General features: G+C 42.9%; 1 protein-coding gene across 1 annotated transcript in view; it reads right to left on the reverse strand.

Annotated features, from left to right (window-relative positions):
• The window catches only part of CDC42BPB (CDC42 binding protein kinase beta), a 709648-nt gene that overhangs the window by 511081 nt on the left and 181253 nt on the right, over window positions 1-17314 (reverse strand). The window contains exons 4-6 of the mRNA XM_078660224.1: window positions 10222-10317; window positions 6286-6434; window positions 981-1074 (exon numbers count right to left, since the gene is read on the reverse strand). Coding sequence (XP_078516350.1) covers window positions 981-1074; window positions 6286-6434; window positions 10222-10317 — 339 coding nt within the window. The remainder of the gene's footprint in view (window positions 1-980; window positions 1075-6285; window positions 6435-10221; window positions 10318-17314) is intronic.

The raw sequence follows: 17314 nt of genomic DNA on the forward strand, positions 1-17314 counted from the left end.
GAATCGGAATGAACACAAGGATAGAGAAAATGAAACTAAGGTAAATATGAACATTAGTGGTCCATGCTTAATGACATATGGAGAATAATGCAAAGAATTATTTTTGTGCCTGCCCCAAGTCCCATCTCCTTGGCTTATATCTTTCTTCTGACCTATCTTCTATAAAAATAAAAAAACATGTAATTTTACATAGACCGCTTTCACTTATCTTCGCGTTATGGTTCAGACACACTTGTATTCGTTTTGCATACATTTTGCTGCAGGACTCACACAGACACACACAACTGGTCGGTGTTTGTCGCGTGAATATTCTTCCATCTCTCCTGATGGTTACCTCCACGATTTACCAAATAAATTTTTTTTTTTGCTGCTGCTCTTCAGAAGCCCCATTGGAAGAGAAGCTTCATCTGTTTTAATTTTTGAGGGCAGACTGCTTTTTTCTCTTTTTACTGGGGCCACCCCCGTGCCCCTGCTTTTTTTCCTTCAAGTGGAGTGGGCCCCACACCCATGCTTCTTAGGGTAATGCCTCACCATATCTCTGTTTCTTTGTGCAGCTGCCCCTGACATTTTGCTGGCTGCTATTGCTGGAGTGTGTTCATAGTGCACTGCAGGCGTTGGAATGTCCAGCACCAAGGCTGATGTAGCAAGAAGGCTGCATGCCCTTTTATTCTGTCTTTACACTTATTTGAATGAAGTGTTTGTTAAAAAATAAATAAACATCAATAGAAAAATCCTTATCTATCTAATAAATTAGTTGTCCATGGTTTAAATTATAGAGGTAGACTTAAGGGCACTGGTGACCGTACAGATAGAATTTAAATTTTGTGATATTCTCTCTTTTCACCTGGGAAAGTAGAGATTGTACGCATCACAATACCATTTGCGTTTTGGCCTACACGTTGCTGCCATATTGTTTTTTAGTAGCTCACACAGGATGCAAAAGATTTATAAGACTTCAGAGACAAATGAGTCATACATACCGTGCCATCATCATTCATCTTCAAGCACGATCCAAAGTCAGCCAGGCGAATGTGGCCATTCATGTCCAGGAGAACATTATCAGGTTTTATGTCCCTGTAGTTAAAAACATGATACGCCTTTATGACTTGAGTGTATTGAGACTAACAAGAGTCAATAGCAATTAATAAGTAATGAGTAGAGAATAACGTACGTGCATTATATCAACAGCAAAATGCATTCAGCAAAGGAAAATATATTTTTATTTTACATCTCGCTTTTATGAGCTATTGTTCTCTTTCAAGACATTCACACGCTAAGCTGCACTAAGGGGTTTCAAATCGATAAGCAGTAAGTGAATTATCAGCAAGCAGTCAGTCAAGGAGGGTGGACAGTTAGTGGCAGTGTGACACCTGCTTACTACAGTTTCAAGTGAACATTCCTATGTACAGCTATGTAGGAACAGTTTGAGAAACTAGGCGCAAGCTTACATCAAGTTGGTGTGTTTGTAGTGAGTAAATGACACAATATAAAATAAATCTTTGGGTTGGTGGGGTGGCAGATGTATGCTAAATCATCTTCAAAGTTACTTTTAACGCCTGTGCTCTTTGCTGGTTCGTTATCAAATGTACTTTTAGCAGTGAGTTCTTAACCGGTGATCCAAGGACCTCTGTGAGACCTACTCAAGAAATCTGTGTTACAAAATTAAATATTATTAAAATTGATGCATAAATATTAATAAAGAATATACAAATGAAGTAAAATTGAAAAGGTGAAAACTTTCTATATTTGATTGTGTATTAAATACAATATTTAAACATATGAGCATTTGCTTGGTGTATATCTGTTTTTGTATTTTTGTGCATTGTTTTGAGATTCAAATCATGGAAATTGCTTAGTCTGGTGGTCACTAGCTTCCAATAATGACTCGGTGGGGGTCTTAGGATTCCAGTAATGGTTTAGTGGGTGTTCACAGAAGTCAAGAGAATAAGAACCCCCACGTTACAGCACATTCATATTGCTTTGGGGAACCAAATCCCATGTGATGAATTCTATCCTGATCATGTATGTCCACATGCTGGTTACACAAGGTTACGGCATCAGGTCATATGCCAATAACGAATAAAAACAGCACTGTTGTGCTCTGCGTTTTTGACCAAGAAATGAAGCAGTAAATAACGTATCTACATAATTTGCTTTTTTTTTTTATTGCTCACGTTTTTAAAATGAGATGGTCAGGGTAAGGCACACAAGCATTTTTCCCACTAATTATTTAAGTTAGCAGCACAAGGACCAGATGTTGTATCATACATCAATTATTTTCCTACTATTTTTTATGACCTTGGCTGAAATGTATCAATCCATTCAGTAGTCTAACTTACGGCACACAAATGGTCAACAGAAAAAGTAAAGCGTTTGCTTTCTGTAGAAAAACATAGTTAAAGAAATGGTCTTAAATGCTGAAAATGTTCCACAAGTGGCACCTTCTCTGCCCCCTATCCAGTGGGTGCACTGGTCAAAAAGTGACTAAAGCGGTAGCACTCTCTCCGGATGTGCGCCAGGCTGGCGCAGAAAAGAAAGAACTGATGTCAGCGCGCAGGGGTGGCGAATAAGTAGGCACCGCAACGTCATCCCGGCGACCACGACGACAGACACAGAGACGACCGACACCACCTACTAACGTGCAGGGGTACTACTGAGAAAAAATTCTCCGGATCCAGTCTGACGCCTGGAGGAAATTCTAAGGTAAGGCATCTATAACTGTCTCTTTCAGATCTGCACATACAACAGCCAGTCTTTTATTCAGTAAATACTTAACCTGGCCCAGGTTTTACTAGCAAGTCTTCCCAAATCATGGATATCAGTGACTATCTTTCTAGTCCAATATTAGATATAGGGACAAAGGGTTGTAACTCCATGTAATTTTGGCCATTTCTAGCAAGAGTTTCAACTCTGCTAAGTTCCCTGTGGTTAAAATCTGATTTGAACCACTAATGAACAAGGTTTTCATAGCTTAGGAACATGCAACTTCTTTCATACAGATAGAGGGAAATCTGAGTTGAATTGACTCTTCCCTTTAGAGTACAAACATAGAATTTCAATTCTTTACAGCTTATGAAGATGTAGTCAAATTCAGATCCGACTGGTGAAAATGGAGTAATGAGCACCCAAGTACAAAACACCAGAGTTTTCTGCTGCAATTTCTACTAGCTCAGCTGAGTGACCATAGTTTAATTAGAAGTTACCCTTCACCTCCCTTTTACTTTAAGCAGGCCTTCAAATGACACAGATAGCGAGGTTTCTAACCTCACTGACAAAATTCATGAATAAAAGGGGAAATACAATTTTATGTTTGGACTGGAAAAGCACGTAATACACTCTCTGCTCATCTAAAACAAGCCCACATTTATCGGCCACTTCCTCCTAAAAGGCTGAAAAATTCCCCAATCTATAACATGTGATGAGAAGATAGAAGTGTGGGGTTTACAGACTCATTGCTGAGGCTCGACACCAACAAACCAAATCTACAAATGGAACTGTGTGTGGTGACTGTCCCTCAAACAAATTATGTGTGGTAGCACAATATATTACACTTAACTGAGGGTTTAACTACTGTAAAGAGAATAAAGCAACTATGAAAGACCATCAACTAAACAAACCTGATCAAAATAAAGAAAAGCAAGTAGCTCGCCTAGCTAAGTGAAAAGCGCCAATTCTGTCCAAATTATGTGATAGGCTAGACAGGAATCCCATTTGAAATTCGGTTCAACTTTAAAGGGAAGCAAAGGATGAGGGTCTCAACAGGCGGTCCGAAATGAGGAAGAAAAACGGTGGTGGTAACGTGTTTTCAGCACTTGATCTGGCTTGAAAGTAGGCTTGAGAAGTTGACAACTTGCAGATAAACTTCTGTGGTGGGCATAATGCCATTACAAACAGGTCTCACTCGGGCTACTCTAAAAATATATGTCCTGTGTATAACCGCTGCTAGAGGAGGGACCATTTCGGAATTACGAGCTAAGTAGGAGCCTGCCTGCGTCCACCTGGGGGATGACCGGTTAAACAGGTCTGCCTCTACCCTGAGACGCCTGGTATGCAGCCCAAAGCCGCGGCTTCAAGAAGGAGCTTGTTATACAGGACTGCTGCGTCACCGCCGCGCTGTTTACCAAAGTCTTTTTTGGCACATACTTTTGAAAAGCTGTGAAAAAAATCTGCACACAGTGTTCTTCGTCTTCCTGACTAATTTCCTCCCACTGTACGAAAGGAAGGAAGGTTGTTTTCTAAGCGAGCCTGCAAACAGTATTTGCTTAATATTAATAACACAGCAAGGATTTTCACTCAGCATTGCACAACAACTTTGTTTCTGTTCACGCATTTATTTTAATTGTAGCAAGAAATGCGTGAGCTTAATAATTAAACGTTCATCTTTTATGTTAATGTTGACAATATTGGCTGCCAAGAAAAGTTAGGATATTAATTGAAATTTGACTACACGGTGTTGTTTTCATGAAAAAAAGGTGTCCTGGCACGAAAACAGAAAAGAAACCGACCCGAGTCTCAAGTTGTGAGCGTTTCCGTTTGTTCTACAATTCTTTTTAACTAACAAATAAGCGGAAGCCTACATTGCCCTTAAAAAGAAGTTCAAGTGGCACTGGAAGAAATGGAGGTGATTTACACCCTACGTTGGTTTTCGCCTAACACCCTAATTTGAGTGCGTTAGAGAGAACTTAGAGGCAGCGGCATAGAAAGAGTCAGCAGAAGGGTGATGGAAACTTCAACTCATGCTGATTTCTGCAAAATCGCTTCTAAAGAAGAAGTGTAGAGGGTTTTTTTTTTTAAAAAACACGCAAAGCGGCGAAGAAGTTGGGTGAGTGGTCTCTCTTGATATCAGCGGTGAACTCCAGGGTTCACGTCATACACCCAGGAAGAGCCTTTCTTCCTCTCGGGCTCGTTACAGCGTGGACAGGTAAACTAAGAAATACTCGCAGCTGCCGTTTAAAGCACGATGAAACAGAAGCAACTGAGCGAACATGCAGTGTAGAAAAGCACATTTAATTCCTGACGCAAATGGTGATAAAGGTAATTAACTTAATGTCCCAGAGTCAGGCTTTTCACTAATCATTCCAGTAACTGGGGTACACACACTGAAAGGGTCATGCAAATATGATCTTCAATCAAATGTTCACTGTTCTGTGGAAGAAGGCAGAAGCAATATTGCTGAAAAAGAAAACTCTGAGAAGGTGTTAAAATTAGGCAACTCAAGATGGTCCGAATGGAAGAGTTTCAGAAATGGTGCAACTACAGTCCCTAGTTCTGATGGCGAGACTAAACATCGGGTTAAGTTGAATGCAGGCTGGTCAATAGGTACTTAGTGGTCTATGTTTGCTCTTATCAGTTCAGGGTCTCACATTGAAGTATTAGGGTGTCTGATCCCATGCAGCCTCACATCAGCAGATGTCCTGAGAGAAGACAGGTTTTAAAACGGCACTTTACTATACATTTGTTACACCGCGTTTCAGCTCCATCATCCTCAACTACTTCGGTATATGGTGGGCTGATAATTTCTTGAGGCCAACAAGTAGAACTCAGTTACAGCCATTCAGAAATTTCTTCGCTGACTTTGCATTTTGGCTTTGTGTGGTTTCCAGAACCTTCTGTATTGCTCACTGAGCCGTATACTCCTCGACCATGAAGATCTTTTGACCCCTGATGTAGCAGACAATGGAGCAGAGGCCAAGTGATACTGGTGCAAGCCTACCGCTTTGGAATAATCTCTCGCTTTAGCTGTGTCAACCTTTGGATCATTCATGTATCTGGTCTTCTTTCACGTCTAGGTCTGGCTGAAGCATCTTACTGCCATGAAACAACTGGGTCTGCTTGTGCTATCCAAGTGATTCGCCTGATACAACTAACATTTCTCCAAGTGGTCGGAAAGGTGGTCCAAAAAACAGGGGTTTTTAGTAGGCTGATATTAGGTACGAATATCATCAACCAGAGAAACACAAGTGGAAAAAAGGGTCAAAATATCGCAGGGGAGGGGGCTAGTGGTTCATTTCGGTCTAAGAGAGAATAAAATTAAAGGGCACAGTTCCTTCTGGTAAGCAGAAAAAAACTACCTGGATCAGGTCGCCAGCAGCTGACAAAGAGGGTTTCTGCCAATTCTGCAACATTACATAACTAGCACGTAAAAAAAACAAGCAACATTAAGATTTTACATGACTAAAATGATCACACGTATGTCTTGGGTCGAGTAACAAACTGATGTTATAGATACAACTTTTTCGGGCAATGCACATTAAACGAGTAAATAACTAAGAAAATCATTTTTACCTGTGGACGTAATGCAGCTGATGAATGGAATGAATAGCGAGCACCATTTCAGCAAGGTAAAACCGCGCCATGTCTTCAGGAAGCCGGTCTTCAAACTTGCTCAGTAGTGTCAACAAATCACCACCTACATAATAGTCCATCACTAAGTACTGTTCAAAGAAGGTACAAAAAAAAAGTTACGAAAAACACACATAGTTGGATTTTTGTTTTTTAACAAAAGTAAATGCACTCCAAAAGAAAAATATAAATTATTGCTAACCGCGAGGAACTCTTCATTAAGTAAACTATTACACCTGAACGAAGACAGCAAAATGAATGTGGGTGTAGTAGTGAAGAAACCCATACAAGCATATTGCAATACATGATAAAATTAGATGTTAAGAACATTAATTTGTCTTTACAAACTATGGACCGCCAACATTTACTAGATTATGTAGATCCATTCAGTAATAGAGAAAATATGGTTTGACACAATCACATATGAATCCCAATGACTACAAAAGAGATTACTAGAAGCAGACTAGAATTACAATAGCTCTGTTGCTTATGAATGGAAATCAGAGCACAGGGCACCCAAGTGATCCGTAAAGTCCTCTAAAAGAAGCTTACAAAAACATACACACAACATATGTGAGAGTATCATTAACATGATAAGGACACCCTATCCAACAACAATGCTATAGGCACAACACACAGACCTCACCTCAGCATATTCACAAATACTGATTGTAAGTCACAACACCAGCCCCCTCAAGGAGATCCTGTATACTGTACAACCACAACAAAACTAAGCAATAAGGGGTACAAGGAACCTGTAGAAAATAGAAAATGAGATCAAATAAACACTGCAAATGAAATACCAACAGTAGTTGGACAGAACATATTGGACCAGCACAGACATTTGCTCAGTCAAGCAGAACAAGGCAATTCGCACACAGGCATGCTCGAGGCTGACAGTCCTAGAATTTCTAACCACTGTCAGGATACCCTCATAACCAGCCCAAACTACGAGACTAACACAAAACAGTCAAAGGGCTTTTGGACCATGGTACATAGAAATGAGATAACACCAAGACCCTTAATGACCCTTAATGATAAGATGATCCGGGTACTCCCCTTTCAGTCAAAGTGGGCAACAGAAGTGGAAGCTCCTTTAACAGAAAAAGATTGGATCAAAATACATGAGGGGGTTAAATGAGTGAGCTCGAATACTCAGTTTAAACTAATACAATACAGCTTTGTGCATCAAACCTACCTTACCCCCAAAACGCTAAATAGAATATACCCAGATCAGTCAGGGCAATGTCCCCGCTATGGTGAAAGAGATGTAGATTTTAGAAATATGACCTGGGATTGCTCAACTTTGGTCCCCTACTGGACAGAAATCTTAGCAAAACTAAAAGAAGCCACGGGATGGGTGATCCCTGGGGAGGTCTGTATGGTCCTGTTGGGATTACTCCCTACTCCTAAACACCAAAACCTGAGTAGGAAATTTGTGATGTTAGGGTTGGTACTTGCAAAGCTCTGTTTAGCCATATCCTGGATGAGTTATGCCCGGCCAAGAGTGGTAATGTGGGTGAAGGATGTTTATGAATGAACAACAGCAGAGGCAGTTCGATTGAAACAAATACGACACAATGAGAACATTGAGGATGATGTATGGGCCTGAAAGGCAATGATCAAATACATAAGGGAAATACAACCATCTGGAGCTCCTTTGCCCCCGATTTCCGGTACTGGGAACAATCCATAGAGAATAGAGTAGTGACTAACACAGCCTGATGAGCAATGAGTAGGACTGCTGTGGATCCGTAAACAGGAATCAAACCAAGATTATAAGTAGACATTCAGACACAGAGGAGGGAGGGGGGCATGTAGGGGAGTTAAGTGGTTATGTTGACAAGAGGGTCTGTGATCTCGGACCTGACAATCACCCGATACGAAGCATCTGGTAGGGTGTACTGTCACCATAGCGGCAACAGTTTTCTTTGTTTGGATTTAGTTTTGTTTAGGGAGGGTGTTAGCTGGGAAGGAGGGGGGGGTAACGGGTACTGGCTATTCTGATATTAAACACATTGATATAGATTATGTACTGATACAATGTCTACATTCCTCTCTATATATTTGAGAAGTAACAGCCTAGGCAATTGAACACAATAAATCTCTATAGGATCAAAAGATATGTAGCAATGGACTACAGCTGCTTAAAAAACATGTTTTTATTAAATAATTAACACAAATAAAAAATGAGAGTTCATTATATCACATTAAAATAACAATACAAATACAAAAATTCCATAGGGTGCAATTGACAAACATAAATTAATACTTTATGAACATTAAAAATTATATAAGATGGGTGGCATGAAAGTTCGATCTCTACGCGCGTTTCGGCGGCCAGCGCCTTCTTCCTGGAGCAGCCACACAATATTAAATAGTAATCTTAGCAGATGGTTAGCAGAAGAAAGTTGTTTTAAAAATATTTTTATTTATTTTTTAATTATTCGCCGCGCTCAGCATCCGACGAGACGTTAATGAGGGTGAGAGGTTACAGGCTTCCATGGAGGTCATGTGCTCAGAAATAAACAGTCAACCAACAGACAAAATAACAATGTCTAACCCAGTGCTGGTCTTAAATAACACAGCAGAACTAAATACTGCACAATTAAATTAGACTGGCGAATACTGGGTTGGATTTCAATTTCTGGTTGCTATCTCAATAAGCATTAGACTGACCCTTACAGTATTCTCTCACAACCAGGGTGACCCGTATAGCTTAATTCCCCAATATTCTAAGGCAGAGGTAAGAATCAGGCCCGATGAAGATATTTTGCTATTAGCAGACAATGGTCTAGGTGTGCAAATTAGTAACATAGTTTTTACCCCAGGTTTTAGTTTGAGCAGAAAAGTTCAAGATCTTGCTCTCCATCTGTTCAGTGTGTGTCTGTCTTTTTGCTCTGGTCGCAGGTGAGACGTCATGGTACTCGCACAATGGTCTCACAGATCAGGTGATGTGATGGATGTAACAGCAGCCTCTCATTTGCACCAACATTGAGGGAAGATTACTGCACAGCAAGCCCAATCATCATGGCACAGCCTCTGGGTAGCTGCAAACTCCCAGGCCGACCAGCTCTCTACTTAGCGGGAACATTCCTTTCCTTCTGGTGTTGACAGCGTTAATCAACCAAAATCACAAACTGACTAGCAGAAACTGGATTGAGTCAAAGGGCAGTGCAACATAAGGTTCTAACTTCCTTATTCAGTGTATGCGTATAAGCAGTAAAGCAAATGAACTTGGCTTCACAATAAGTTCCATAGGGAGGGAAGATTCTTGGAGTAGCGCAGAGGAAGCATGCAGAAAGATGAGACAGTAGGCACTGTTTGCCACACACCTCTTGCCACCAACCTCTAGTAAAAAAACTAAAAACTGCACACTTGGAAAGTAAGTTACATTCATCTGTGGATTATTCTTTTGAGTTTAATACCAGATTTTCATCATAGAATCTTGTTAAACCTTCACTTCTATGGACTTTGAAACTATTTTTGAAAAGCCTGTGTTCATCGTTTTCAACGTATTGCTTCCTCCTCTTGAGAAAAATATTTCTTCTATTTCGAACGTTGCTACAGACTTGCATTTTATCAAGCTGAGTGTCTTAACATCTTTGTTTACAGACTATACTCCTACAGATTAAAGGGCAAGGTTTATTTTGTTGAAAGTGTTAGTAAATACTGGGTATAACGCTCACCATGGGGGCCTTGTAGTGACACCCGATGTTTTCTGTCTGACAAGGTTTGCCAACCCATAATTATTGATCCAAGTTTTACATAGATGTTTACACACACTCTTTGTTAACAGATAATGTTTAAGATGCAGACCATTCACCTGCACTGAAAAATATTACAAATCAATATAAAAAGCATGCATAACAAACATACCAAATAATTTTCATCTTGGAAGGCGTAGTGCAACGTAGTAATCCATTGACAATCTCCATTCACCAAAACGTTTCTTTCTTCACGAAAGCAAGCAGTCTGTTGAGATATCAGAAAGAAAACCTCTTATATCATGCATTATAACATCCTCCTTAATTCTCGAATTTTTCCGATTTTCAACAAGCAAATACTGCAATATTTGACCTGTTATTACATGTACATGGCTCACATTAGAAAAGCAGAATAAGGTACACCATTTATCCCTGGGCACCAAACCTGGTTTCTTAAAGTCTTCTGGACTTCAATACCTCCTACTGATACTCTGTGATTTCAACATAGCCAGCCAACAAAATGGGGGAGTGATGGTTATAACCTACAAAAATACTCCCAAGAAACCCGCCATTTGCCACCTCCGCCTTCTGTAGAGTTCAAGTTCAGTATCTTGCATGAATTCAATTCCAGTCCTTCCGTGTCCGTTGAACATTAGCATGTACTTCTTAATTTGCACGAGGGACAAAGTGTTGTTGGCTTTAGGTGGAATTATTCCAACCCCATCCACAAGGGACTTACATGCTTGGAAATCTGTCAGACATATCCTACAAAGGGTGTATGCTGCAGTGGGATCTAGCAACGAAAGATCTAGTGGAGCTTGGTGTTTCTTTTAGGGTCCCCTCCCTACCTGCAATTAATTATATGGGGTTGCACTTTAATATCTGGCAGACTTTCATGCACTATGCTTAAAGGAAAAAACTTCATATTTAGGATAATGAAGCAACTCCATAGTCACAAAGCAGGCATTCATACCTAGAGTGCCTGTCAGTTTTACATCCAGTCATCAAAACTTCCTGTTACCTGTATTCTCCAATGTCATGACCGTCTCATGTTTTTCACGATAAAGTACCCATTCTTTTTAATATCCACAATTAACGGATGGATAAACCTCTGAAAGATTTTGGAATTTTGATTTGCCTAATATAAATATAATGCCCAGGTTTATCTCATTCTCTACTTCCTGAACATAACATACTTTAATGTACCTTGTATTTGTAAAGTGCACATTCGGCCCTGGGTCTCTTGCAGCTGAAATAAGAAAAACAAGTTACTTACCTGTAACTGTAGTTCTCCAGTATTGGAAGCTTTCATAGATTCACATGCTTGAATCATGCCCTGTCGTTGAGATGGGAATCCCCGGTACATTAAAAAAAAATGCTTAAATCAATACAAAACAGAAAAATGGCCTAGGCCCATTTCAGTTTTGTAACCCATAACTCTCTTTTTGTAAAAGACACCAAAAGAAATCCTTGAACCAATCAGGACCCTTCTCTCTCTAGTACACTCCTGAGATTCATTTGTGTTTGATGTGATGGCTTTCTAGTCATCAGAGGGGGGGATTGAAGGACGTAATTTTATCTTTGCATAATTAAATGCATTTGCTAGGAAAGAGTGATTTACGGTGCTAAATAACTTGTGCATATTAATCATGTAATTTGTAGTAGGTGACAGCATTTAGTCATTATGAGCTGCAACAGAGCAAACATGCTATGTAACTTAAGTTAACAGCATTTCTAGTGCATTTTGAATGTCTTATATCCATGTGTATGGCTAAGAGGCCTGCACATTCCATTTCCATGTGTTGGCACGTTATGTGTTTTTCCACTGCAGATTCTGTGTTTTCCAAGTTGCCTTTCTAGTCAGTGAATAGTTTGTTGTTATGCATTGCACAACTGACGGTGAGGTACTCATCAGAAGATGATGCCAGGATGGAAGTGCAACTCGTGGAAAAAGCTGATTACACACAACAGTCTGCCCAGTGTAACATCACAAGGTAATAGCAATGCATGGACCAATTATGCTGCCCGGAGAAAGAGGGGAGTTTACCTGCTCCCAGAGTCTGAAGTAATAGGATTGGTTCCTGAGAGTGAGAACAAGATTAAATAATGCAACTAGTGCCTTGTTGAATAATAATAGTGTGTGTTCCTTCTGATCTCCATTTCCCAAATGCAAAGGCTTAATGTCTGAGCATTCACATTCTCTCATCAAAGACCTTTATTTGGTTTTCTGAAAAGGACACCTTGCCTAACCAAATGACAATTCTTAACCTATACCCACATAATTTAGAATAGGGGTTTCCTTAATGAATCACACATTTTGTATATTTTGTATCCTTTCCATAGTTCTTCTTAATGTTCTATTTGACCTTATCTTGAAATATTAGCTTATGGACCAATTAAACCTGTAATAATAATGCTTAAATCTAAATACATTTAACTATGTGATCTGTTGTCTTGCCGTAGGGTCGGAGGGGTAAGAGTTTCAGGACTTATTGTACTTCAGTGGATTCAGGATTGTGCTGTGATGCTACTATGGTTGCAATTTAATGTTAATGTTTTATTGCATTTTCCTGCAGTAAGAATAAAAAAAGAAAAAATCTAAAAAACGTAATGAATAAATGAACTTAGCTTACCTAATCTTGTTAAATAAATTAAAGTTACTACAATTCTCTTAGTCGGTTCCTGTGGAGCCCCATTGGTCTCCATCGTTTAAGTAAATGTACGTAAAGGATTGATTCTAGATTTCACTCTACGTCGATGGGAAAAGGTCCATATGAGTAGCGGCAGGGCTTGTATAATGATTATACCAGACATTTGCGATTTAAGGATTCCCGTCAAGCCAGAACTAAAAAACACTGAGAACAGTGTGGCCTTGGGCATCCAACACTACTCTCATACATAAATCTGTACTCTGAAGTCTAATGTTAATAGTAGAAGAGCAAGATGTTGGAACTGCAATACATGAGAAAAACAAACACAATAAATTCTAACACTGAAATGTTGAGAGCTCCAGTGAAGACAGCGTGGCTCAGGGCTAATAATGGCTGGTCTAAGCCTACTGCTCAAACATTCGAAAGCTTGTCACTGCTTTTTATTTTAGAACATTCTGCCCTCAGTAGATGGAATTTTCTAATAGGCTTAGCTTACAGTCCTTAGGTCTTGGACACTACCGGTTATTTAAGACACTCTTCCTCAGCCCTAGCCACACTCTGGTTCAGGGACCATTATCAACTGTTATACCCCACATCAGCTGGCTATAAGGCTTTATTATCTGATTATCTAAGGTACTTTAACAGTATTAAAATAACATGCATATGCCCCTGAAACCTTAAGCTCAGGCAGCTGGATAAACAAACACAATAATCACATCTTCATGGATGGATAGTATTGTTTTCTGGAGAAGCACACATCACCTGCCTAATCAAAACATGTACTACTTGGGGCGTGGCCAACTGCCACGGGAGATGGGCACACAGTAGCCGAGCTCCGTCGCGCCACTCCCGTAAATTCCATGTAATACCAGTGTGGCCCTGCCACCATCACCTGCTTTGGTCTCTAGCTGCCTCGTGTCCTCGGCCCAGACGTCCGTGTCCAGTTTGCTGCTGTCCGAGGCTCCAGCATGGCGGGTCAGATGCCGATCTGCCGCAGGGGCTCCTGCTGCACGCCACATGCCCTTCTCCGTCCTGGGCGCGCGCAGAACTCAACGCCAGGGTCGCAGCGTGGTGCGGAAGCCCTGGGGTCGCTGCCTGACGGTCCGGTCTTGCTCTGCCACGCGATCGCACCGAGACTGTCACCGCTCAAGCCCCTGACCCTCAGCGGACCACACAACTCGCCCCCTACGCGGGCAGGCAATCATTCAATTGTTGGGCCATAAATCACTGCTGTTCCAGCGGACGCGGACAGCGGGGAAGCGAGGCCCGGGGCCTGGTGTGCCTGCCGACTCAGCATCGCGATGTCTCTCTGGGGCGTAGAGTCAACACATGACTGGCGGTTAGTTCGTATCAGCTGCTTTTTGCCTGGGCCCTAGAACAATTATGCTCCTTGCTTTGTGCCTGCGGTTGGGACTGGAGGTGGCCTTGTGTTGCTGATCCCGGGAGGCTTAGGCCAGTGTTTCCTTGGACTCCAGGAGGGAGGGATGCTCGCCAGGTGCTCCTTTGGCGCCCAGTCAGTGCATTACCATTTCAAGGTGGGTCGCCCTCTTCCCCCCTCCCCTCTGTGCTATTGACTGTGATCTGAAGTGGATAGGCCTATGCCCGGACTTTCTCAAGTAGAGGGGGGAGCACCTAGCCGGCGGAACCCTACAGGCCGGTGTTGGTTGATACCCACGGCAGGTGGCGGCGAGTAGCCAGTCGGGACTCATCTCCCACCCCCCTTTACCGACTTGGGGCCCCACCCACCATAATGGCGTCAGGTCGCAGCGCCGTCCAGGCCAAGCTAGATAAATTTGCTTGGCAGAAGAGCCAGGAGGGAGATCATTTCAACCAACAACCCCAAAGGGAGCAGACGGAGCCCATGCTGCAGAACATCCTATCAGCCACCACAAACGTTCGTACCTCCTTCGAATCCAGCATCGCCACAGTGCCCACAAAGGTGGCCCTCATCAGAGCGGACATGAGGAAAATGTCGGACCGAGTTGGCCCGGTCGAAGATGCCACTAATGAGCTGAAAACTGACCCGTATCTTGTCAAGCGGCAAGTATCCGAACTTCAAACCGCACAGGAAGCCCTAACCTTGCAGCTTTACGACTATGAAGGCTGTATGCGAAGAAATTACGTTCGCATCCTAGGTGCTCTGGAGCGAACGTAGGGGTAGGCGGCTGATCTATTCGTAGAGGAATTGGTTCTTAAACAGCTTCAGCCACGTGGCCTCTCCAAGTGCTTCTCCATCGAGCATGCACATCGCGTCCCCTGTGGCAGACCTAGACCCGTGGTGCCTCCCCGGCCTCTTCTGTCAAGGGTGTTTAACATCCGTGACAGGGATGCCATTTTACAGACGACGGAAGCGGCTCCACCAATAGTCATCGATAATAGCAAGGTTACATTCTTTCCTGATTTCACCCTGCGTGTACAGAAGCAACGGCGCAACTTGATTCTTTACTAGGCCAGAGGACGCTTGGGACTGGCTCGAGGGTTGGAGAACCATTGGCAAGCGCTCCCACAAGTCCTCAGGCAATTCTGGAGGGCCTAGTGGGCGAGGACCTCAGCATGTATCACCACACGGGGACGACACGATCACTCGGAGTCCGGAAGGGTGAACTGTATGGAACTGCAAGTATTAACGCCAATCGATGGTGGTGGAGGACCCCCTGAGAGTCTCCCACATTGACACAGTTTGCCCCTATTTGTAATATCCGTTATATTGTTTTAACTTGTTACATGTGGCGCGCATATTGATCTTCTATTATCAGCAGCCTTGCTCAGGGAGGATCGATTCAGTCTTCCAGTCATCACCGCAGGTTTATCGTGATTGTTTAAATCATTTATTATGCTGTTGGTTGGCCGGGGTGACTGTAGTGGTCATTCACGGTTGCTTAAGGGAGTGGGGTTGTTTCACGATCCCCAATCTGTTACGGGTGGGCGACAGGCACTCTGCAAGTTGTGGGAGGCGGGAGGTTGTATACCCGTTATGCAGGGAGGCTGGGTGGGGGAAGGATGTTGGGGGGGAAGGAGGGTGGGGGGGGTGATTGAGGGGTGTTTTTCTAGCTTGGTTTTTGGTAACTGTGTATTTTTGTCTGTTGCTTGTCCTTGTGCAGCTGAGTACACTGGATTCTTACCATATTGCAACTTCACAGCAGCACACCATTTATGTCACTGGTTTCCATCCTCATTGATGGGGAGACTGACTTTCTTCCTTGGGATGACGCCTATTCCCTGGCGGGTGGTCCCCTGTGCATGGTCTTTTTATACTCGCACTCACCATACTTCGCTCTCATCACTAAGCTACAACGTCTGTTTTTTGAGTCCATCCCCCCAGCTTTGACATGACAGTGTCCTTTTTCCACAACGCCTATGTGACCACACCTGGCGCTGAATATACTTACATGGAATGTTAATGGCCTGGGAGACAAGATAAATGAGAGGTGGTTCTACAGTACATAAAGCGTCATGCTCTGGATATAGTCCTGCTCCAGAAGACGCATTTGGTTGGCATTACATGCGGGCCATGAACAGATGGGGTTTCCATATGGCTGGTCACTCAGGTTTTACACGGGCTCATGCAGTATGGGTGTGCTCATACGCAAAGGTTGCCCATACATTATAGATAGGACTTGAATAGACGACCAGGGCAGATACTTCGCGCTCTCTGGCACTTGGGAGGGGCAGGTAATTAATCTTATGCCCCCCCCCCCTGGACTGCAGCGTCCTGTCTTGCGGGATATCGGGGTGCTCCTGCTGGACCTCCCAATTGGTTTATTAGTATTGGGGGCCGACTTCAACCTCGCAATGGATGGCTCAAGGGATCACCTTCCTTCCAGGACCGACCCCCTGGGGGGCTCCCAGTTATCAGGATTTGTGTCTGCACTGGGCCTGGTGGATGTGTGGCGTTGGCTTAACCCTGCTACCACACAATTTACTTTTCATTCGGCAGCTCACAATAGTCAGTCACGTATCGATCACGTTTTCATGCTCGCTCAGGACACTCAGTCCTTCGTAGATTCCAAATGTCTTGCCCGTGGAATTTCAGATCATTCCCCGATTATCACAACATTAACTAAGGGACAACCCAGGTGCCGATCCACCCGCAAAATAAACCCCTGGGCACTTAAAGTGCCCCACATCTAGGAGGCTCTCCTTAAGGACACTGATTATTATTTCAATGAAAATGTGGGGTCGGTCTCGTCACCATCTGTGCTTTGGGGGGCTTTGGGCACAGTTATAAAATGTAGAGCGCTGTCACTCATGGTGGGACACAGAAGAAAACTTAACAGACGTGTGGTTGAACTGGAGGAGGTGATCCTCACAAAAGAACAGGCCCTGGCGACGGCTCCTAACGCAGAGGTGCAACACTCACTAGATATGGTGAGGCTTGACTATCGGCAGCTTCTGACCGCAGCGGCCACTGCCCGACATACCGCTACCCGACATAAAATATACGAACATGGTGAGCGTACGAGCATGCTGTTGGCATGGTTGGAGAGAAAGGAGGGGGCATCTAGGTGTGTACACTCGCTTCACAGAGCAGAAGGGGAACTGCTCACAGACCCCCAGGACATTACTGACACATTAGTTGCATATTTCTCGTCGGTGTATACACCGGGCGATGAC

This window comes from Lissotriton helveticus, chromosome 9 (genome assembly GCF_964261635.1).
Source record: "Lissotriton helveticus chromosome 9, aLisHel1.1, whole genome shotgun sequence".
NCBI classification, from domain to species: domain Eukaryota; kingdom Metazoa; phylum Chordata; class Amphibia; order Caudata; family Salamandridae; genus Lissotriton; species Lissotriton helveticus.